The 24,246-nt window shown below is 47.3% G+C and overlaps 3 protein-coding genes across 13 annotated transcripts in view; 1 reads left to right on the forward strand and 2 right to left on the reverse strand.

Annotated features, from left to right (window-relative positions):
- The window catches only part of LDLRAP1 (low density lipoprotein receptor adaptor protein 1), a 552,589-nt gene that overhangs the window by 371,929 nt on the left and 156,414 nt on the right, over nt 1–24,246 (forward strand). The window lies entirely within an intron of this gene.
- The window catches only part of SYF2 (SYF2 pre-mRNA splicing factor), a 466,254-nt gene that overhangs the window by 98,050 nt on the left and 343,958 nt on the right, over nt 1–24,246 (reverse strand). The gene's annotated exons all lie outside the window — the stretch shown is intronic.
- LOC126955324 (RH-like protein) overlaps nt 1–24,246 on the reverse strand; it is a 68,158-nt gene that overhangs the window by 26,655 nt on the left and 17,257 nt on the right. For 8 of the 9 annotated variants that reach the window (XR_007725887.1, XM_050791794.1, XM_050791801.1 and 5 more), the window contains exons 2-6: nt 20,400–20,586; nt 14,575–14,725; nt 4,679–4,826; nt 3,441–3,607; nt 1,684–1,821 (exon numbers count right to left, since the gene is read on the reverse strand). Coding sequence is in view for 8 of the 9 variants with exons in the window: in XM_050791794.1 (XP_050647751.1) it covers nt 1,684–1,821; nt 3,441–3,607; nt 4,679–4,826; nt 14,575–14,725; nt 20,400–20,586 (791 nt within the window). In the remaining variant the exon portion in view is untranslated. The remainder of the gene's footprint in view (nt 1–1,683; nt 1,822–3,440; nt 3,608–4,678; nt 4,827–14,574; nt 14,726–20,399; nt 20,587–24,246) is intronic. The other variant, XM_050791798.1, reaches the window with a different exon arrangement.

Below are 24,246 nucleotides of genomic sequence, written 5' to 3' on the forward strand. Positions count from 1 at the left end.
ATTTCCGGACCCACCCCGGGCTAGCTTAGATGTGCCCTGCAACTGTTCTCACACTGTATTGTGTTTATCCATTTCCCTCACTAAACTATAGCTTGAAAAGCAGGATGAATGTTAAAACGTATGTGTTGAATGAAGGAATGATGAATGAATGAATATATGGATGAATGAGTGAATCATCTTTGAATAGTCCTGCCAGTGATGAAGTCAAGGAAGCAGGCTCAGGGAATGTGATGGGCACTGAGCCTGACGATAACTTGCTATGTGTTCTTTTTTCTGCCTTTCCTCCTTTCATTTCAGGGTTTCAAAGCCAGAGGAGATAAAAGAAATTTGCTCCCCTTGCAAAGATGAAAATCAGATTTGCCCTGGTTTTGGTCAAATCAAACTATTGATCAGTTTTTCCTTATTTATTTTATTTTATTTTTTAATGGCCTCCAGTTCCATCCACGTTGCTGCAAATGACAGGATTTCATTCTCTTTATGGCTAAATAATATTCCAATGTGTATATAAAACACTTTTTTTTTTTGAGACAGAGTCTTGCTCTGTCGTCCAGGCTGGAGTGCAGTGGCACGATGTCGGCTCACTGCAACCTCTGCCTCCCAGGTTCAAGTGATTCTCGCATCTCAGCCTCCCAAGTAGCTAAGATGACAGGTGCCCGCCACCATGCCTGGCTAATTTTTGTACTTTTAGTAGAGATGGGTTTCGCCATGTTGACCAGGCTGGTCTTGAACTCCTGACCTCAGGCGATCTGCCCGTCTCGGCCTCCCAAAGTGCTGGGATTACAGGCGTGAGCCACTGCGCCCGGCCAGTTTTTCCTAATTTCAGGTTGAAATGGACTCCCTGAATAATCACTGTTCATCAAAATCCAGCCTTCAAATATATACTCCTTTTTCCACCATCAAGTCTTCAAACCCATGAAGATTTGTTGTCCCTAAATATTTAGGGACACACATTATAACCTTAGAGAAGCACATTATAACCAATTGGCTATAATGAATTATTCTGGAATGATCAGGATTTGCTGAGTATTGAAGAAAGATCCATCCACTTAGAAGAAGAATTAAACAATCAGAAGTGGACACGACCTGGACATCCGCCCAGCACCCTCTTCCGGGTGCTGCTCCTCTCACATCATCTACACGGTTCCCCAGCAGCAGCCACGTATGCACGATGTGCCCACCCCCAGCTGAAGACAACATTATCCAAGTTAAACCAAAGAGCCCCTTCTCCAGAGAATTTGGGATTGGGGCCAAGAGATTCCACCAGGCTGCTTTCTTGAAGCAAAAACTATATCCCACCATGTGGGGTGGAAGAGGAGGAAGCAGGTCTATAGAGTAAGAATAAAGCAGATATTCAGGAAAAGCAAAGAAAGAAGTAAAACAGGGGCTTCTGGGCTCCCCACAACACTCCAGTCCCTGTCCTTGAGTTCTGTGACACCCCAGTAGCCTTATAACAAATTCTCCCCAATGCCCAAGCAAGCTCAAATGGGTTCTGTCACCTGCTCCCCAGCATCCTAACAAATGCACCACCGAGCCAGGGTGGATCCCTCACTAGGTGTTGAAGCCATCATGAGAATGCACCAACACCTGCCTAATGCAGCTGTGCACTGCATGGTGGCCCATCAGGTCCCAGCACCCTGCTGGCCTTCAGCCAAAGCAGAGGGGGTTAGTTGTCTAGTCTCTTACCGGCAGGCACTTGGCTCCCCCGATGGAGATCAGCCCAGCCACAAGACCCAGCACCATGGCAATCCAAGGAGAATGGATCACGTGACATGAGGCACTCAGAGCCACGCCTCCTGCCAACGCTGCATTGTGCATATAAGTCTGCAAAGAAATAGCTTTGGGTAAAGAAAGCAAGGTAGAGAGAGAACACCATCTTGCTACAAGTGACCAGCACGCTGGGAACAAGGCAACCCTGTAACATCCTCCCTGCTTTGCTGATCCTGAAACCACCTCTCCCCTGTGTTGGAACTACATGTCCTTCATCAATGGACATGAGGGCCAGCACACTACTGCCTCTTAGGCCCAGGGCACAGTTACCTTGATTGTGCAGCATTTAGGGAATGAGCTGGGAAGTCCAGGTGCTCAGCATCCTGGCACCCATTGCACTTATTAGTGATGTGTCCCTGGGCAGTGGGAAGAATGGGTTTTTGTTTTATATTTTAGAGACAGGGTCTCGCTATGTTGCCTGGGCTGGTCTTGAATTCCTGGCCTCAACCAATCCTCCTGCCTCAGCCTCCCAAAATATTGGGATTACAGGTGTGAGCCACTGCACCTGGCCTAGAAGAATGGGGTTTTGGATGTACCTTCTTCATAAGGTTATTGTAAGGATTAAATGAGTTTCCACATATAAAGCTCTTAGCCCAGTGTCTGGCATAGAACATGAATAAATGCCCAGTAGACACAAATCATTGTTATTGTTTTTATTATTATTATTGGCTACGTGGTGCCTGTGCCACCCTGTATGACTGGGCCCAGTTCCAATAAGCTGGGCCTTGTTCCTGGGTCATAGCTCTGCTACGTCCTTCACTGCTCCAGAACCGGAGCCTTGCCTTGCTCTCATCTAACACCCTTAGCTCTCACCTAGGATTAACCTCTGGGCTTCCCTGAGCTGACACCCACTCCTGCCTTGCTGGATGTCTTAGACTTGCTGTCACCATGGAACTCATGGCCACTCACTTCCTCTTAGTACTGAATTCTGCTGTGAAGCTGTCATCTGTGGCCACATTCTTTCCACTCCAGCCCCTCCCACCCCAGCCCCACCACTGGTCTGTCCAGACTTCCCTCCAATACCACTGGCTGGACCCCCTGCCCCCATCATCACAAGAATCTGTTTTGTCTCCCCTCTCACCCATCTTTGCCCACAAGACTCACACACACCATTTCCTGTCTGTATTAACAGCAGCAGCTAATGTTTGCCTAGTACTTACTCCCCGTTAAGCACTTTACATGCACCATTTCTTAATTCCCACTTTACAGATGAAGCCATTGAGACTCAAAAGGTTGAAGTGGCTTGACCAGGGCCACATGGTTAGTGTCATATACTTCTCTACTTCTGATTCTGATGGTTCCATTCTTGAAATTTGTTGTGGGGAAGAAAGAGGCTGGCGATTTCTAGTCTAGTCTGTTGCTGCTGACTCTCGCTCACGGTGACTGGCTTTAGCAACTAGCAGAAACGAGGTTCAAACTCAGGTGTGTTTCATGTTAGCATGGATGGATTTAACCACTCCCCCCAGAAAGCCTTTGATCACTGGACAGTCTCCTGAGTCCCAGGCCCAATGTGACCACCCAGCGTTCTTCCTAGAGCTCCGCTGTAGAGGCAGACATGGCTCCACCACCTGGCATGCGCTCTCCCAACCCACGCTGGCCCTGGGGTGGGAAGGGGCATAAATACGTTAGTCCTGTTAGACCCAAGTGCTGCCCAAGGGCAGCGCCCTCCTCACCATGTTGATCTTCCCTCGGGGGTGAGCCAAGGATGACACTGAGATGGCTGTAACCGCGCTGACTGCTAGAGCATAGTAGGTGCTGAACACGGCATTCTTCCTTTCGATTGGATTTAGCAGCAGAGCAGAGTTGAAAGTTGGCCAGAACATCCACAAGAAGAGGGTGCCTGGGGGCCAGAGAGGGTGGTTGGTGAGAACCACACTCCTGCTCCAAAGGTCTGAGCCTTGAGGGCTTTTGGATGAGAATCCTAGGGCTGGAGAGTCTCAGCCTTGTCACTTAGAGCTAGATGGGCAAGTCACATCTTCCTTCCAAGCTCTCAAGCTGATACCAGTTAACCATATTTTATAGACAAGGAAACAAAGGCCAAGAGGGTTGAAGTCTGCGTACCCCACGCTTCCTGAACCTGGTCTGTGATGGTCAAATGCTTATTTTTATTTATTTTTAATTGAGATGGAGTCTTGCTCTGTCACCCAGGCTGGAGTGCAGTGGCGCGATCTTGGCTCACTGCAACCTCTGCCGCCTGGATTCAAGAGATTCTCCTGCCTCAGCCTCCCAGGTAGCTGCTATTACAGGCGTGTGCCACCACGCCCAGCAAATTTGTTTGTATTTTTAGTAGAAACGGGGTTTCGCCCTGTTAGACAGGCTGGTCTCAAACTCCTGACCTCAGGCGATTCACCCGCCTTGGCCTCCCAAAGTGCTGGGATTACAGGCTTGAGCCACCGCACCTGGCCCAAATGCTTATTATTACTATTATTTTAATGAATGTGCTGCTTTAATTTGACCCCGTGGCCTGATAGTCCTTTGCCTATTATCAAGCTCACTGCCCGATTTTCTATAAGCCTCTCCCAGCAGTCTAAGTTCATCATTTTCACAGATTTTCAAAGTACAACATTATTACTATTCCCACCCTTGTTCCTTCACCCCTGGGCCCTACTTTCTTCACTTGTCCAATTCCCTCCTTTCAGTTGAGAACAAAGGATTTGGATAAACTTATTTAAACTCACACATAATGAGTGTCTCCTTTCTAGTGGATATTAATGAAGAGAGGTCCCTAAAAGCAAATGCTTGATTCAAAGGTATGAATTTAGCAAACACTACTCAAAGAAATGAATCATGACGGAAGGGCTTCAGACACCAAGGGGAAGTTGGTAAAGGAGGGAGATTTTTCAGCCAGAGCCTTTTCTGAGCCATTCTGCTCAGCCCAAGTATTAGACCACTCACCCCACCTTGTCCTTACCCAGCATGGCAAACAAACTGGGGCTTGTTGTTGTCTGATATTTATCCTCTGCTCCCTTGGGTAGAGGCTTTGGCAGGCACCAGGCCACAGTCAGCCCAAAATAGGCTGCGAACACATGGATGTGCATCATGTTCATGCCGTAGTCTATCTGCAATAAAACCCAGCAAGAGCAGTGAGTGTCGGCATCCTCTGCCCACGGGCGAGCCCTGACCGTCCTTGGAGAAAGTTCAGAGCTTCACTTAGGAGGTGTGACTTGAAGCCACGAGACTGGTGTTCAGAGCTTACCCAGCCCAACCCAGCAGGCTTTGCCCAGGCTGGAGTGCAATGGTGCGATCTCGGCTCACTGGAACCACCGGCTCCCAGGTTCACGCGATTCTCCTGCCTCAGCTTCCCTAGTAGCTGGGATTACAGGCATGTGCCACCATGCTGGGCTAATTTTGTATTTTTAGTAGAGATGGGCTTTCACCATGTTTGCCAGGCTGGTCTTGAACTCCCGACCTCAGGCGATCCACCTGCCTCAGCCTCCCAAAATGTTGAGTTTACAGGTATGAGCCACTGCGCCCAGGCTTTTTTTTTTTTTTTTTTTTTGAGACATAGTCTTGCACCATTGCCCATGCTAGAGTGCAGTGGTGTGGTCACAGCTCACTGCAGCCTCCAACTCCCAGCCTCAAGTGATCCTCCCACCTCAGCCTCCTGAGTAGCTGGGACTACAGGAATGCACAACCATGCCTGGCCAATTTTTAAATTTTGTGTAAAGATGAAATCTCTCTATGTTGCTCAGGCTGGTCTCGAACTCCTGACCTCAAGAGATCCTTCCCTTCCAAACTGCTGGGATTACAGGCAGGAGCCACCACACCCAGCGGCCCAGCCTATCAGTAGCTCTTATATACTTTTGACCAAGGTTCGCTTAGGTGTGCCAAAAACCCACAAAGACATGCACCTCACTGATTCCTACTTCTCAGCAGAATTTTAACTCTGCAGGGAGTGATGAGTGATATAAAATTTGCAACATGAAGTAGCCAGACTTCTTATAATACCAAACTAAAGTCTTTGGTACATTCTAGATATATTCTAATTTTGCATCACGACTATCACACTTTAGTAATGCTTAATAACTTAGTGGGCTACTGGTGAAGGCTGTCAGCTGTGCCTTCTAAAAATACCCAGAATTGGCAGGATTTTTAGCACCATTTCCCACTGACCCCATCTTGGTTTAAGCCACCATCACCACTACCCCAAATTGTTACAATAACCTCCTAACTGGTCTCCTCATTTCCACCCGTCTCCCTGTGGAGTGTTCTCCACACAGCAGGCAGAGTGACCCTGTTAAAATGCAAGTCAGGCTGGGTGTGGTGGCTCACACCTGTAATCCAAGCACTTTGGGAGGCTGAGGTGGGTGGATCACCTGAGGTCAGGAGTTCGAGACCAGTCTGGCCAACATGGCAAAACCCTGTCTCTACTAAAAATACAAAAATTAGCCGGGTGTGGTGACGCTTGCTTGTAATTTCAGCTACCTGGGAGGCTGAGGCAGGAGAGTCACTGGAGCCTGGGAGGCGGAGGCTGTAGTGAGTTGAGATCGCGCCACTGCACTCCAGCTTGGGCGACAGAGCGAGACTCTCTATCAAATAAATAAATAAAATAAAATGCAAGTCAGATCATGTTACTCCTTTTTTTTTTTTTTTTTTTTTTTTTTGAGACGGAGTCTTGCTCTGTGCCCCAGGCTGGAGTGCAGTAGCGCGATCTCGGCTCACTGCAAGCTCCGCCCCCCTGGGTTCACGCCATTCTCCTGCCTCAGCCTCCCGAGTAGCTGGGACTACAGGCGCCCGCCACCTCACCCGGCTAATTTTCTTGTATTTTTAGTAGAGACGGGGTTTCACCGTGTTAGCCAGGATGGTCTCGATCTCCTGACCTCGTGATCCGCCCGTCTCAGCCTCCCAAAGTGCTGGGATTACAGGCTTGAGCCACCGCGCCCGGCCTATGTTACTCCTTTGCTCAGAAGCCTCCAGTGGCTCCCATGTCACTGAAAGTCAAGGTCCATGTTCTTGCCATGACCCTACAGGATCCACTCTCACCTGACCTCTCTAACATCACCTCCTATTGCACTCCTCCACTTGCTCTTCTGTCATCCTCAAACCCACTAGTGTGTTTCCACTTTGGGTCATTCAGCTGCCTGAAATGCTGACCCCTAGCCAGGATGTAACAAAGGCAGGGTGAAGGGAGTAGTCCACCTGGGTGCAAGCAATCGGGGTGCCTTTTCTGTAGAGGGTGTCTAACAATTCTAAAGCCAACTAAAAAGTCTGTCTGTTTTCTATTTACTTATTTTTTTTGAGACAAAGTCTCGCTCAGTCACCCAGGTTGGGATGCAGTGGCACGATCTCGGCTCACTGCAACCTCCACCCCCTGGGTTCAAGCGATTCTCCTGCTTCAGCCTCCCAAGCAGCTGGGATTACAGGCGCCCACCACCACTCCCGGCTAATTTTTGTATTTTTAGTAGAGACGGGGTTTCACCATGTTCCCCAGGCTAGTCTCTAACTCCTGACCTCAAGTTATCCATCCGCCTTGGCCTCCCAAAGTGCTGGGATTACAGGCATGAGCCACTGCACCTAGCCTACTTTTTTTTTTTTTTTTTTTTTTTTTCACCATGTGCTGACAATTCTAAACAGCGTGGGTGATAAAACAGCCCTCCCAGCATCCTGCCATTGTTCTGCCGCTGTTCTCAGGTGCCCATGTGGCTTGTGCACTCGCTACCTTCAGGTCTGTACTAAAAAAAATCACCCCCTTGATGAGATGAAGCTGCCCCTGGCCACCCTCTCTCACAGTTATTCTCTCTCCTCAACTTTTCGTGTTTCCTTCCTCCATTTCATTATTCTCTGTGGTACTTACCACTCTCTAACATGCTATATCTTTTGTCCATTTTATTGCTTATTGGCAGTCTTTCCTTCTGGAACAGACGTTCCATGAGAGTTGTATTTTCCACTGCCACAAGAGTCCTGGCATATATAAATACTAAATAAATATTTGTGAAGTGAACAAATGATGGTAAAAAGCCCTCAGTCATACACAAAGAGGAAAGTCTATGTAATTCCCTGATAAGAACTGAAAAGCAGGCGTTTTTCATCTCTTTGAGCTCCACCAGGAAGGAGTTCAGGAAGAACACTTGGGGATTCTTGGTCTGGTATATTCATTTCTTAAGCTGCCTGCACTGAAATGACTCTGGTCCCTGGCTCTGGTTCCCCTGAGCCCTCCTGCTGAAGAAACCCAGGCTGAATTGAAGTTTTGAGGAAAATAAACACCCAAAATCAGTGCTAAGCCCTCCTCTACACCAGTTAAGTTAGCAAGTCAAAGCTGCAGAGAAGAGAGGAGATGATGTTATATCAATGCAGTCTTTTAAAGCAATCGTTATGAAGACTGCAACAAAGCAGGAAGAGGTTCGGGCTCGCAGGGAGTGTTCCACCTCTGAAATTTACCCCTCTTCTTGACAGCCATGTTTTCACTGTGTGAACCATCTCCCATGCCAGCTGCAGCTGGTCGGACCAGAGTGGAAAAATAACCCAGGAGACTGATCCGATTCTCTCTCCCTGGACTGCAGAATGGAGACTAACTGAGAGAAAAGAGTTGTTTTCTGCAGGATCTGGGACAGAGAAATGCAGGAACAAGTGGAGGTGGGTGGGTGGGTGGAGGGGACACGTTTTTCGCTCAAGAGAAAGCTGGTGTACAGAGACATTAGATGTACAGAGAGAAACAGAGCCAAAAGATGGAGAGCACAGACTACCTGGGATCTCAGCGGCTTCTCATAGCCAGTTCCAGTGCCCTCCTGAGTCTGGCAGCACCTCCTGCCCTTGGAGGTTCTTTTTGTTTGTTTGTTTTTTAAAATTATCCATACTACACAGACATACCTTTATGGTTCTTATACTGAATTCTCTCCATTCTTCCTAAGAAAGCTCTGGTTACATTTTCTTCCTGGGAATCAGGGAGTTCTCATTAATCCTTACATTAAGCAGAGAGAAAAAGCAGAAAATGGAAGTGTGCAAACCAGAATCCAGGAGCCCATGGTGATATAAACAAATACAGAGATGAGTGGATGAACAGAGAAGTGAAAACTTTTCCTTACAGAAGAATGCCCACTATTGAAGGGAAGATGGAATTAGAAAACCAACATTGGCAATTATTATAGTACTAATTTATTCAGGGAAGAATCAATGAACACTAAAATCAGTGGGTGAAAGTTGGATGATAAACAGGATTCCTATAGGAAATTATCTCCTCACAAGATGTTTATTAATTACAAAGGAGAAAATAGTAACTTTGCAGTGGAAGATCCTGGCAGGTACCATCTTAACCCAATGATCACAGTTAACACACCTAGTAATGGGGCAAATTGACAGTCTGTCTTCTGATATGATATACTAAGAAGGGCGCACACGGCTTCTGTTGAATTCCTACCAAAAATGCATACCCATCATCTAATCATGAGGGATGGCAGACAAACCCACATTCTACAAAATAACTGGCTCAAAACTTCAACATATGTCAAGGTCATGAAAGATAAAGAAAGATGAAGAAACTGTTCCAGATTGATGGAGTTTAATAAGACATGAGAACTAAATGCAAGATGTAACCCTCAACCACAAAATATACATATATATTTTTCTAGAAAGGATATTATTAAGACAATTGGTGAAATTAGAATAAGGTAATCATAATGTATCAATGTCAACTTCTCATTTTTGTTAACTGAACTATGGTTATGTAAGAGAATGTCCCTGTGTTTTAGGAAATTGTATTAGTCTGTTTTTACACGCTATAAAGATACTTCCTGAGACTGGGTAATTTGTAAACAAAAGAGGCTTAATTGACTCACAGTTTGGCATGGCTGGGGAGGCCTTGGGAAACTTATAATCACGGTGGAAGGTGAAGGGGAAGCAAGGCACATCTTACATGGTGGCAGGTGAGAGAGAGAGAGGAAGAGAGAGAAGAAGTGCCACACTTTCAAACCATCAGCTCTCCTGAAAACCCACTCACTATCACAAGAACAGCATGGGGGAACCACCTCTGTGATCCAGTCACCTCCCATGAGGCCTGGCCCTCAACATGTGGGGATTACAATTCGAGATGAGATTTGGTAGGGTATATAGAACCAAACCCCATCAGAAATATACACTGAGGCTGGTTATGGTGGCTCACACCTGTAATCTCAACACTTTGGGAGGCTGAGACAGGCGGATCAACTGAGGCCAGAAGCTCAAGACCAGCCTGGCCAATATGGTGAAACCCCATCTCTACTAAAAACACAAAAATTAACTAAGCATGGTGGCACATGCCTCTAATCCCAGCTACTCGGGAGGCTGAGGCACCAGAATTGCTTGAACCCAGGAAGCGGACATTGCAGTGAGCTGAGATCACACCACTGCACTCCAGCCTGGGTGATGGAGCAAGACTCTGTCTCAAAAAAAAAAAAAAAAAAAAAAAAAAGTAATATACACTGTAGTATTTAGGGGTTAAAGTCACATACACAAATGAAGACAACTAAAAATTAATAAATACAAACTTCCAGGTTGGGCGCAGTGGCTCATACCTCTAATCCCAGCACATTGGGAGGCCAAGGCAGGTGGATCACCTGAGGTCAGGAGTTTGAGACCAGCCTGGCCAACATAGCGAAACCCCGTCTCTGCTAAAAATACAAAAGTGAGCCAGGCGTGGTGGTTTCCGCCTATAATCCGAGCTACTTGGGAAGCTGAGACAGGAGAATCACTTGAACCTGGGAGGCAGAGGTTGCAGTGAGCCGAGATTACACCATTGCACTCCAACCTGGGTGACAAGAGCGAAACTCTGTCTCAAAACAAAAACAAAAACAAAAACAAAAACCTTTCCATATTCCCTCCAAGATCATTGTTCTCTTTTCCACCCCAAACATCCCCAGCTCCCTTGAAGAAGATGCCATCACACTGTCCCTTCCTTGCTGTGGTCTAAGTCTCCTGGCCGCCTCTTGGTCCCTGATGATGTCAGCTCCTGCCCTTTAGCCTTTCTCTCCATCGTTCTTCCCAGAAATTATCTTAGTCCACCCAACTCCTTCCCTCTCGGTTCCTTGACCGCTCGCCTATCTTTCCCTACGTTACACTTCTGCCACCCACTGTCAAGCCTTAGACCTTGTCATTACCAGTAACTGTGTTGCCTCCGTAGCCTCAGTTTCAGGCATTGTACCTGATAACCACCACCACCTCCTATCTGTCCAGCTCACTTCCTTAAATTGCCTCCCTTCAACAGTTCCAATCAATGGGGCCTGAGAGCAATGGTGATGATGAAAATAACAGCACTGCCACAACACTTACCCCATGCCAGGCACTGTTCTAAACGCTTTAGAACAGTGTTCAAAATTGAACACGTGTTCGCTCACTTGTTCAATCCTCACAACAGCCCTAGGAAGTAGTATTATTCTTATCCCCATTCTATAGATAGGGAAACTGAGGCACAGAGAGGTCAACTAAGGGGCCCATATGGATTCAGCTAGTGTGGGTTGAGCTGAGATTTGTACCCAGGCTGCCTGGCTGGGCTCCCCCATTTTCACTCTCTCTCCTTTCTTAACCAGCTTAGATTTCGTGGGCTACTGTTATGCTTCCTCCTTTGCAAACAGCCCCATCTCTGGTCTCCCTTGGGCTTTGGGCTCACTCTGGGCAGCACCCCAGGCTGGGCAAGTTCAACTCTGCTTCTTCCACACCTGCCTGGAGCAGCTGCACACAGCCCTGGTCACTGACGCACTTTCCACCAATTACAAGCCCTAGGGACCCTGGTGCCAGCCTGCAGTCCCGCTGCACCCCCCTAGTCCTCTCACTCTCTTCTACTCCCACAGATGACCATATCACACTTTCCCTCTCCACAAACCCCATCCCTACTTCCCACCCTCACATGAGGCTGATGACGGTGCCTCTCGTTTCTCTGCGAAAATACAAGTAATTAGTAAGGAATTTTCTCTTCTCCCTACAGGAGACTGAACCTGTGGCACCCACCACCAAATCTGCCAGTCTATTCACAGTCCCTGCCATTTCTCTCGTTAAGATGAACTATCCCTGCATCAGCCTAAAGGCACAAAATCCTACTCCCGCTTTCCAACTCAAAGGCTTGACTCTTACAATTCATTTCTCTTCTGTTTCATCAGAGTTTTCTTCTCTCTATCAGATTATTGCCCTCCCGCTTCTTCTCCATTTCTCTGTTCCCCTTTATAGCAAAGTCCTTGGCAGGGCTGCTTCTGCATGCTGTCTTCACTTTCTCATCTCCTGCTCTTGAATCAGTCAAGCCAGGCTTTTGCCTTCATCCTCCTTTAAAACCACGCATGCCAAGATCTCCTTGCCAAATCCAATGGCTACTTCTCAGCCTCCATCCTACTTGACCTCTCAGCAGCACTCAACCCACCTGAGGCCCTCTCTTTCCTTGCCTTCCAGGACCTCACCCTCTCCTGGGCTTCCTCCTGCCTCTCCAAGCACAATTCTGTCTCCTTTGCTGGCTCCTCCACATGTCCCCACTCCAAAATGCCGGGTGTTCTAGCACTCAGTTCTCAGACTTCTTCCCATCTCTCTTTATCCTCACTCCTGAGTGATTTCCTTGGGTCTCATGGCTTTAAATACCATCTGTAGGCCGGGCGCGGTGGCTCAAGCCTGTAATCCCAGCACTTTGGGAGGCCAAGGCGGGTGGATCACGAGGTCAGGCGATCGAGACCATCCTGGCTAACACAGTGAAACCCCGTCTCTACTAAAAAATACAAAAAATTAGCCGGGCGATGTGGCGGGCGCCTGTAGTCCCAGTTACTCGGGAGGCTGAGGCAGGAGAATGGCGTAAACCCGGGAGGTGGAGCTTGCAGTGAGCTGAGATCCGGCTACTGCACTCCAGCCTGGGCGACAGAGCAAGACTCCATCTCAAAAAAAAAAAAAAAAAATACCATCTGTATCGTAACAACTCCCAAATTTGTATCCCTAGCCCCAACCTTTCCACTAAGCTTCAGACCTGTACATTTCCATTCAGTGTCTCCACTGGGATGTTTCATACACATCTCTAGCCCCCAACCTTAACCCTAACGCTACCACATTTGACACTGAACTCCGGGTTTTCCCTCCCAGATCTATCCCACCCCAGTGTTCCCCATCGCAGTAAATGGCACCAGCAGCCGCTGAGTTGTGCCAGATCAGAACCTTGAAGTCATCTTGACCCTCTCCCACCCCATGTGCAGTCTATCAGCAAATCCTGTCAATTCTGCTATTAAAATACAATCAGGATCCAACCACTTCCCACCACTCTCACAGCTATTGTCCTAGTCTGAGTCTGGATGATGGCAATCGCTGCCGCTCTGGTCTCCACCTGCTTCCTCCCTTGCCCCTTCAGTCTTTTCTGAACCCAGAAGCCAGAGTGATTATCTTAAAACATAAGTCGGATCATAGCTCTCCTCTGCCCAGCTCTCCTTTGCTCAACACTCCCTAGTGCTCCCTGTATTTCTCAGAGTAAACTCCAAAGTCCTTTGGGATACTGAGGCACAGTAAAGGGGCTTCAAGTTTTTTTTTTTGTAAACATGCATCATCTTATGTGATTAATTCAATTACTCCCTCAAACCCTATGTGGTAGTACTGCTACCCTCATGTTACAGATGAAGAAACTAAAGCTCTAAGAGGTTAAATTGTCCAGAGTCACACAGGGATTTATGGCAGAGCTGGGATGCAAACCCCAGCCTTTTACTCCAAGTCCAGTGCTCTTTCTTCTAAGCCAGGCTGGAACTCTGGGTTCTTGCTTGGGTTCTGCCACTATCTTGCTATGTGATCTTGGGCAGTCCCCTCCCCTCTCCAGGCATCAGCTTTCTCACCTATGAGATGGGAAAGTCGGCTATGTCCTCACTCAGGGCCAGGGTTACAGCAGAGGACTGTAAGGAAGATGCTGGCTGTACAAACTTGCTGGACCCACTGCTGGTGAGGCTCTGATAATTAATTACTTGTATACAACCATAATTATATCATGAATAGCACAATCCGACAGGATTATACTGTAGTAGTTAAAGGCACTGGTTTGTTGTGCTTAAACATTTGTACAGACCACACTTTTGCAACCTCATTTGGGCATCTATCTATTTATCTATCAATCTTTTCTTTTCGTTTCTTTTTTTCTTTTTGAGATAAAGTCTTGCTCTTGTGCCCCAGGCTGGAGTGCAATGGTGCCATCTCGGTTCATTGCAACCTTCACCTCCCGAGTTCAAACGATTCTCTTGCCTCAGCCTCTTGAGTAGCTGGGATTACAGGCTCCTGCCACCATCCCCAGCTAAATTTTGTATTTTTAGTAGAGATGAGGTTCCACTATGTTGGCCAGGCTGGTTTTGAACTCCTGACCTCAGGTGATCCGCCCTCCTCGGCCTCCCAAAGTACTGGGATTACAGGTGTAAGCCACCGTACCCGGCCTGTCTGTCTGTCTGTCTGTCTATCTATCTATCTATCTATCTATCTATCTATCTATCTATCTGTCTGTCTGTCTGTCTATCTATCTATCTATCTATCTATCTATCTATCTATCTATCCACCTACCTATTTATTTAGAGATGAGGTCTTGCTATGTTGCCCAGGTTGGTCTCCAACTCCTGGGCTCAAGCAATCCTTCCAACTCACACCTCAGTCTCCTGAGTAGCTGGGACTACAGGTGCATGCCACCACAACTGGATAATTTAGAAAAAAAAATATTTTTTAGAGATGAGGATCTTGCTATGATGCCCAGGCTGGTCTCAAACTCCTGGCCTCAAGTGATCTTCCTCCTCAGCCTCCCAAGTAGCTGGGATTACAGGTTGTCTTTAATTTTTAAAACCCCAGAAACCCCACCAAATGGGGCTTTTGGCCCTTTTCTCCCCGGTCCCTCCTCGCAGCACCATGACTCACTTTGAAGATATTATAGATGACTATCCTCATGGTGCCAAAGACTGTCAGCTCCACCAGCTCCATCACCACCAACTGCACCAAGTTGACCTTCCCCAGGACAGCATTCATTGAGATCAGCATCGACATAGTGCTCCTGGTGGCCAGCCGAATACTGAGGGAGAGAGGGAGAGCCAGGATGACTGAGAAGGAAGGATGCCTCTCATTCATTCATTCATTCATTCATTTAACAAACACTGTTGGGCGCCTACTTTCTGTGGGAATAGAAGACAAGATTTCTACCCACCTGGGCGCTGATGCTGTGGACTGGAGTGACCATCTCTTCCCCCGTCAAGGTGACCTCTGCACCCTGAGCCATGTGGTCTGGCAGATGACGTAACCACTCTGTGCCTCAGTGCCTTCATCTATGAGGCATTGATCTACACATACTCATCTGACTGAGGATGATCGGGGTGACTGCTCCCTCAGGGGACCTGACAACTGGGATTCTGCCCAGTCTTCTTTTCTGCTGCCATCATTCAGATGCTCAACAGAGGGCACTCTTCCCTCGCGGGCCTGTCGCCATCCAGTCACCCCATCCTCATCTGGGGCCACTGTCCCTTCTCTCCCTCTCCGTGGAAGTGGAAAGAAACTGGATTTGGAATCAGGACAAGCCAGGCTTCCAGTCCCAGCCTTGCTACTGGAGTGGCCATTTCATCTCACTGATCCTATTTCTCCTTCTGCAAATTAAGAATGATGATCAGACGTGTCCCATGTTGGTGTCCTGGGGATGTGAAGGAGTATTCTTCCTATCGGTGTGTCTAGCACCAAGACTGGCACAAAGAACCAACTCCTGAAAAGACGCTAGCCTTACTAACACTATTACGATTCCTTCCTTCCCTCCACCAATGAGCATGCTCAGGAGGAGAAAATGATTTTTGTCTTCAAGGTACTTATGATCCAAAAAAAAAAAAAATGTACTTAAGATCCAGACAGGCTACACCATGAGCCTGTCAACTAAGAATATCTGTGATATCATAAGGTTAGTGGGGTTCATTGGAAGGAGAGGATGATGCTGACTGGACTCATCAGGGAGGACTTCCTGTAGGAAGTGGTACTGAGTTGGACAATCCATGGACATCCAGTCTCCCCTGAGCACCTTGCTCTGAGACTCCCTCCTCCCTCTGGGAGTTAATGATGATGATGCTACAACCACAGCAACAGTGATGATAATGATTTATTATAAGAGCATTTTGTAAAACAGGCTTGTAACAGCATCACCTCTTTTACATTTTAACCCTATAAGGCTGGGTGCAGTGGCACATGCCTGTACTCCCAGCACTTTGGGAGGCCGAGGCAAGCGGATCACTTGAGGCCAGGTGTTCAAGACTGGCCTGGCCAACATGGTGAAACCCTGTCTCAACTAAAAATACAAAAATTACCCGGGCGTGGTGGCGCATGCTTGCAATCCCAGCCACTCTCGAGGCTAAGGCACGAGAGTCACTTGAACCCGGGAGGCAGAGGTTGCAGTGAGCCGGGATCTCACCACTGCACTCTAGCCTGGGTGACAGAGTGAGACTCCATCTCAAAAATAATAATAAATTTTTAAAAAAATTAACCCTCTGTGCGAGTCTCTGTAAAATCGTGCTAGCTTACCATTCGGTATCCCCATTTTACAGAGGGTCATGCAGAGGATTATAATGGATTTTTTGGAAATAGTCACACCAGCTGATCACAAATGTGAGGTTCAAACCCAGCTGGCCTAGATCCAAAGCCTGTGCTCTGAAGTCTGGACTTAGCTTCCTCAGTGTTTGCTGCAGACTATGCCCGCTTAAGCCTCCAGGACTTTAGGGGAAGATCAGCAAAGGGCAAAGGGCATGGGGAAGGAGTCTTACAGGGACCAGGAATTTAGAATAAGGGGTTACTCAATGTTCCATGGTGCCTGGACAAGTTATTCCTTTTAAGTGGGTGTTCATTTCATTGACAAAGGCTTAACTCAGGAGCATGTGTGCCGGCGGCAGTATTTCATTCCTCAAGGGCCAGTTTGTGCTGGGGAGGTGCTAAGATAGTGACATGCAGTGGTTAGGAGCGCGCTCTCAGGTCTAGGCTGCCTGGGCTGGAATCTTGACTCAGCCACTTTCTGGCTGTGTGATCCTGGGCAACTTATTTAATCACTCTGTGCCTTGGTGCCTCCATTTATAAGGTGGACCCAATGCCTCTGGAGCCACGGTAAGGGCAAAGTGAGTTGATATATGTCAAGTGCAATAAAGGAGTTGGTTATTGCTATTATCTTCTAGGGAGAGTCCTAGAGATTTCAAAATACAACATTAAAAAATCACACTTTTAAGGCCAGGAATGGTGGCTCAAACCTGTAATCTTAGCACTTTGGGAGGCTGAGGTGGGAGGATTGTTTAAGGCCTGGAGTTTGAGACCAGCCTGGGCAACACAGTGAGACTTCATCTCTATAAAAAAAAAAAAAAAAAAAAAAAAAAGCTAGGTGTGGTGGTGTATGCCTGTGGTTTCAACTACTCAGGAGGCTGTAATTCCAGTACTTTTGGGAGCCGAGGTGGGCAGATCATTTGAGCCCAGGAGTTTGAGACCAGTCTGAGCAACACAGTGAGATCCTGTCTCTGCAGAAGACAGAAAAATCAGCTAGGCATGGTGGTGTGCACCCGTAATCCCAGCTACTTGGGAGGCTGAAGCAGGAGGATCACCTGAACCCAGTGAGGTTGAGGCTGAGTGAGCCATGATCGTGCCACTTCACTCCAGCCTGACAACAGAGTGAGACCCTGTCTCAAAAACAGTTTTAGGCCAGGCACGGTGGCTCACGCCTGTAATCCCAGTACTTTGGGAGGCCTAGGCAGGTGGATCACCTGAGGTCAGAAGTTCGAGACCAACCTGACCCAACTGGTGAAACCCCGTCTCTAGTAAAAATACAAAAATTAGCCGGGCATGGTAGCGGGCACCTGTAAAAAAATGTAACTCAGGAGGCTGAGGTGGGAGGATTACTTGAGCCCAGGAGGCAGAGGCTGCAGTGAGCTATGATTGTATCACTGCACTCCAGACTGGGCAACAGAGCAAGACCCTGTTTGTAAATAAATAAATAAATAAATAAATAAATAAATAAAATTTTAAAACATCCCACTTTTAGGGTTCTGTTTATTTTCATTTTTGCTCCAATAGCTATTTGCTAAGTTATTAGTATGTGAGGAAAACAAAGAACAACGTTGAATAAGATAGGCCCCTCCCCTGAAGGGACTCAAAACAGAACCAAATCAGTCCCAAGTTAAGTGGCACAAGCTGGAGTGTTGCCAAGGGAGAGTACCCTGTGCCCAGGGGCAGGCCTGGGCACCAGCCATCAGCACAGCCCTGATGGGAACCAGTCAGGAAGCCAGTTTCAGCAGGGGTCACCCCTAGGGGGATCCAAGCAGTCAGGGGTGGGGCAGGAGAGTTGACTCAGGCTGCCAGTGACTTCTCTCCCTTCTCGTCTTCCTGGATTGAGTCAAGAACAAATAGGTCCTTGTGGACATCAGACAAAAGGAGCAGTCGTAGACGCCTCCTGCCCCATTCTGCTGTGGTGCAGAAGGTTGAAGGCTGGTGTGACCTTAAGCTAAGGCAGCAACACCAAACCAGGGCCACCACCGTTTGAATTCCCCCAGGGTGCCCTTGTCACTTCCCAGGTGAATGCAGTGTGTGCATGAGCGCGCGCGCGCGTGTGTGTGTGTGTGTGTGTGTGTGTGTGTGTGTGTGTGTATAGAATCCCCGTGGGAATTAACTCTAAAACTGTGGTTTTTTGTTTGTTTATTTGTTTTTTTGAGATGGAGACTCACTTTGTCGCCCAGGCTAGAGTGCAAAGGTACAATCTCGGCTCACTATAGCCTCTGCCTCTCGGGTTCAAGTGATTTTCCTGCCTCAGCCTCCCAAGTAACTGGGATTACAGGCGCCTGCCACCATGACCAGCTAATTTTTGTATTTTTAGTAGAGATAGGATTTCGCCATGTTGTTCAGGTTGGTCTCGAACTCCTGACCTCAGGCGATCCACCTGCCTAGGCCTCCCAAAGTACTGGGATTACAGGCATGAACCACCGCGCGTGGCCTAACACCGTTTTTGAGACAGGGTCTCACTCTGTTGTCCAGGCTGGAGTGAAGTGGCACGATCATGGCTCACTCAGCCTTAACCTCACTGGATTCAGGTGATCCTCCTGCCTCAGCCTCCCAAGTAGCTGGGACTATGGGTGCTCACCACCACACCTAGCTAATGTTTCTATTTTCTGCCGAGACAGGATCTCACTGTGTTGCTCAGGTTGGTCTCACACTTCTGGGCTCAAGTGATCTGCCCACCTCGGCTCCCAAAAGTACTGGGATTACTGGTGTGAACCATCACGCCCAGCCTCTAAACCTTTTTAGAAAGAAAAATATGTAGAGTTTTCTCCCCCAGGGCCAATCGGGAGCTGGCTAGACTGTGTTTCATGTTCTGACCACTCTGGAGTATATGGAAAAGGTTATAATAAAAAGGTGGAGCCATCTCCACCACTTAGCTGTGTGGCCCGAGACAAGTGCCTTGCCCTCTCTGAGCTTCCACTTCCTTATTTGTATACCAGGTTAGATCCCTACCTGGAAGAGTTAAACAAAATTATTATTTGTGGAGTGCTCAGCACAGTTCCTGGCTCATAGAGAAATGTTTAACAGCAGTGCCCAGAGGTTTAGCAGGGTCTTAGAGGGGGAGGCTGGAATGGCCTTGAGAGGCCTTGAGAGGTCCCCAACATGCCTAGGATGACATTTACCATCATCTTGTCAGCACAGAGATTCAGAGTTGAACAAAACAAAACAATGTTTCAGGAAAAAATTTAGCCTAGTTCCTCCCATTAAGTGCCAATGCCCTTTTAAAACGTGTATAGTTTGATGTGTAACCATCACCTGGGTGAACACAGAGAACATTTTTTGCACCCCATGAGGTTATTTTGTGTTCCTTCCTAATCAATATCCACCTCCTGCCCAGGTAACCACTATTCTGACTTCTAGCACCATTAAGCATTAGTTTTGATGGTTCTTAGCATTTCACATAAATGCATCTAAATGAAGCACAGGTAATTTAATGAAAATAAAGGCATGGCTATTTCTTGTCTAGCAGCATTAGAGGGCTGAAAGTCATTTCTTTTCAAAAGAATGTCTCTCAGGCCAGATGCGGTGGCTCACGCCTGCAATCCCAGCACTTTGGGAGGCCGATGCGGGCGGGTCACCTGAGGTCAGGAGTTTGAGACTAGCCTGACCAACATGGAGAAACCCTATCTCTACTAAAAATACAAAATCAGCCAGGCGTGGTGGCACATGCCTGTAATCCCAGTTACTCGGGAGGCTGAGGCAGGAGAATCACTTGAATCCAGAAGTCTGAGGTTGTGGTGTGCTGAAATGGTGCCATTGCACTCCAGCCTGGGTGACAAGAGTGAAACTCAGTCTCAAAATAAAAAAGAGAATGTCTCTCTAGGTGTGGCATGTCTATTTCTCGCTGTCTAATGTGTTTCCTTCTTACTTTTTCCATAAACTTATATTGATTATGTAACTTTACAAAATCATAAACAACAATAACAGAAAAGAAAGGATGCAGGAGGAACGTAGGCCTGGACTCCTTGTGATACACAGAGTAGGGCTGCCCAGCAAAATACAGGATGCCCGGTTAAATTTGAATTTTAGATAAACAATGAATAATCTTTTAGCATGAGGATGTCCTAAATATTGCACAGCATTGGTGCTAGACAGAGAGGGGGCAATATCCCAGATCTTCTGGAACCTGTCCTTTTGGGCTCCATTCCCTCTATGACCCAGAAGTGATCCAGCCACCATACCAATACCTGAACAGTTTGATGACCACCTTCCCAGGAGAGAACTGGCTCAGGAAGCCGTCCAGCAGGATTGCCCACTGCACACCAAGGGCCAGCAGGAAGAGGTTGAAGGCCACACTGCTCCAGCTGTTTCTCCGCAAATTCGAGGTGAAGAAGCCCAAGCCAAGGACCGCCATCACGGTCAGATCTTGGCAGACTGCTCAGTGGGGAGATGGCGAGAAGGAGGAGGGGGAAGCAGACGAGATTTAGGGTGGTGTGAAATTAGAGTCTTACAAAATGGCTGCTGGAAGGGACATGTGAGATAATTTACAAGTATTTGGTCAAGTTACTTTGCCTCTTTAAGCCTCAATGTTCTCATCTGAATAATGGGGATAACACACACATGCCGTGTGGGGTTAAGGTAAGGATTAGAGGAGCTAAAGCTAATTAAGCACTTAGGGCAGGGCCTAGCCCATAATGAGTGCTCAGCAAATGTGGCAATTACTGTATTATTAAACCTAATCATAAGAACAAGTGTAAAGCACACGTGCTTGACACACATGGACACTCAGTAAAGGTCATTGCTGCTGTTATTGCAGATCAGGGCCAACCCCCTGGCCGTGCACATGAGAAAATAAGGCCACAGAAGCCAAGTGACTTGGCCCAGGATACACAGAAAAGAGAGGGCAGAGATAGGCCCAGGGCTGTTGTTGTTGGGAACCACATAATCTCCACAGCAAACCTCCCTCCCTTTGCCACCTGTGAGGGACCTGGTGAGCCAGCTGGCAGAAAACATCAGGGCCACCTGGGTAGCCCTCACCTTTCCCAGTCTCAGAGCCTGAGCAGAGGCTGCTGTGGCAGGTGAGTGGAAGAGATGCACCTGAGGGCAGGGAGGGGCCCAGCAAAGCGAAGAGGGTGAGTACTTTGGTTTAATTCCAGTTTTGAAAAAGGGTTAGCAGCTTGAGCTCCAGAACGAGACAAACTTGGGTTCAAATCAGGTCTCTGGCACCCTCTGTGTGGTCTTGATCTTGTTACTTAACATCTCTGAACTTTATAACAGCCTACATTTCTTAAGTGTTTACCATGTGCCTACACTGTTTTAATCACTTTACATAGACTATCTTGTCTCGTTCTCACAACCACACACTGACGTGGGCACTATTACTGTCACCATTTTACAGATATGAAAACCAAGGCACAGAGGAGTTACGTAACTTGCCCCGGTGGGTAGAGCTAAGATTGTTGTTTTAATTTTGAGATGGAGTTTCACTCTTGTCACCTAGGCTGGAGTACATTGGCAAGATCTTGGCTCACTGCAACCACCGCCTCCTGGGTTCAAGTGATTCTCCTGCCTCAGCCTCCCAAGTAGCTGGGATTACAGGTGCCTGCCACCATGCCCAGCTAATTTTTGTATTTTTAATAGAGAAGGGGTTTCACTATGTTGGCCAGGCTGGTCTGGAACTCCTGACCTCAAGTGATCCGCCCGCCTCAGTTTCCCAAAGCGATGGGATTACAGGCATGAGCCACAGAGCCAGCCTATAGCCAAGATTTAAACCAAGATAGTCTGCTGGAGCCTGTGCCTTGGACTACCATGCCATCTGCCCTCCCTCTGCTTATTTTCATCTGTTAAATAGGGAAAATGATCATACCTCCTTCATTAGGTTGCCAGAATCAAATGGTATATGTAATGCACATAATTGCTCCAAATTGTAAATGCTATTTCATCAATAATCACCAACTGTTTTCACACATGAATAAATGACTGGAGAGAGAGAGATCTTGAAGAATTTTTTTTTTCCATCATGAATATTGTCTTTAAGTTTGGGAGATGTTTTACTTTTTTAGTTTTAGTGTTTAAATTTTCTGCAACCTGCATGTAGACAATTTTTGTTTGTTTGTTTGTTTTTTGAGACAGAGTCTCTCTGTCGCCCCGGTTGGAGTGCAGTGGTGCAATCTCGGCTCACTGCAACCTCCGCCTTCTGGGTTCAAGTGATTCTTATGCTTCAGCCTCCTGTGTTTCAGCGGGAACCACAGGCACACCCCACCATGCCTGGCTAATTTTTGTATTTTTAGTAGAGACAGGGTTTCACTATATTGGCCAAGCTCGTCTCAAACTCCTGACCTCATGTAATCCACCAGCCTCTGTCTCCCAAAGTGCTGGGATTACAGGCCTGAGCCACCGTGCCCAGCCTAGACAATGTTTTTTAAAAAGGTGGAAGGGGAAACATAGGCTTTGAGTTCACATAGCTCTGTTCGATCCCAGCTCTATCATTTCCTATTAGATTAAACCTCACTAAATTGCCACCAGTTGACTGTTTTGAACATATAAAAATATCAATTTAGGAGGCTGACGTGGGTAGATCACGAGGTCAGCAGTTCGAGACCAGCCTGGCCAACACGGTAAAACCCCGTCTCTACTAAAATTACAAAAAAATTAGCTGGGTGTGGCAGCAGGCACCTGTAATCCCAGCTACTCAGGAGGCTGAGGCAGGAGAATCGCTTGAACCCAGGAGGCGGAGGTTGTGATGAGCCAAGATCACGCCATTGCACTCCAGCCTGGATGACAGTGCGATGAGACTTCGTCTCAAAATAAATAAATTTTAAAAATATATGAATTTACATGTTTCAACTTCATAGCCCTGTGGTCTTGTAAGTTGCTTACTTTCCTTATGAGCTAAATAAGGGTAATTAGATCCACCTCAAAGGGTGCTGGGAAATCCGAAGAAAATAACATTTTGTTCAAGTGCTTAGTACAGTACGTGGCACATGGAGAACGCTCAGTAAATAGTGGCTATTCACCAACACCATCAGGACAATCACAGCAGTAGGAACTCACCTGCCACTGGTCTCCAGCCCTGGCTTTGATAAGAATGAGAAGCTCTCATTAATGGAACTCTCCAAAGTCTCAGAAAAAGTCTTTGATTTATAAAGTACATTTAAATTCACTTCCATTGAAAAATACACACACCTAGGGTCTGCCAGAGAGGACAAGGTGGACACTGACATTTCCAAATCAACTTGACACCACCAGGATACAGGAGGCCCCCAAGGACCTCCATGGGACCTGGGGATTTGGGGCGTGGGTGAGAAGTGGGCATCAGGGAGGATTCAACTCTTTGCACCTCTTCTGACAGCAGGGAGGGAGGTGCAGGGAATGTTTCTGTCTCCTGCTTGCGTCCTTAGGAATGGAAGTGTGTGGCCAGGGGACATTTTATACAGGGGTTCCTCTTGGGATTACTCAAATTCCCTCAGGAGCCAAGCAGGAAATCTGTGTATGAAGGTGCAATGCACATGTGGGAGCGGTGAGGCTCGTGTTCAGTTGGAGACTGCACGCCCCACTTAAGGTATGCAAATTCAACCTTTTATTAAACACGATTGTTAAAGTGCATCTGCCATTTTGCAGCAATGCTATAATGCATAGGGTCCAGACTTACTGAAGATTCCATGAGTGGGGCAATTCTTCCATTTTCCTTTCACTTTACAGAAGGGGACCAGAGATAGCCTGTGAGGGGCGTCCATGATCGGGCCCAGAGGAGAATGGTACATTCTAAGGAAGGCCTTCAGGAAAAGTTTATGAAAGCCCCACAACTTGGAGAAAGAAAATCTAACCTAGTAGTTCAACAGTAAACCAACTCCCAGGCCCCAAAGCATGCCGGCGGCAGAGCCCAGCTCTGAATGCCTGGAACTATGTCTGTACACAGGCTAGGCTGTCTCTAGCTCTTTTTTCCCCTCACCTCACTAAGCGATCTTAGGCAAGTCCATTATCTTCTTTAGGCCTCAGTTTCCCTGTCTGTAACACATAGGAGTTGGGCTTGATACTAAGGCTTTTACAGCCCTGGAACATTCCAAAGAAATTAGTGGAAGATGGGGAGAGGAG

This window comes from Macaca thibetana, chromosome 1, assembly GCF_024542745.1.
Source record: "Macaca thibetana thibetana isolate TM-01 chromosome 1, ASM2454274v1, whole genome shotgun sequence".
NCBI lineage: Eukaryota > Metazoa > Chordata > Mammalia > Primates > Cercopithecidae > Macaca > Macaca thibetana.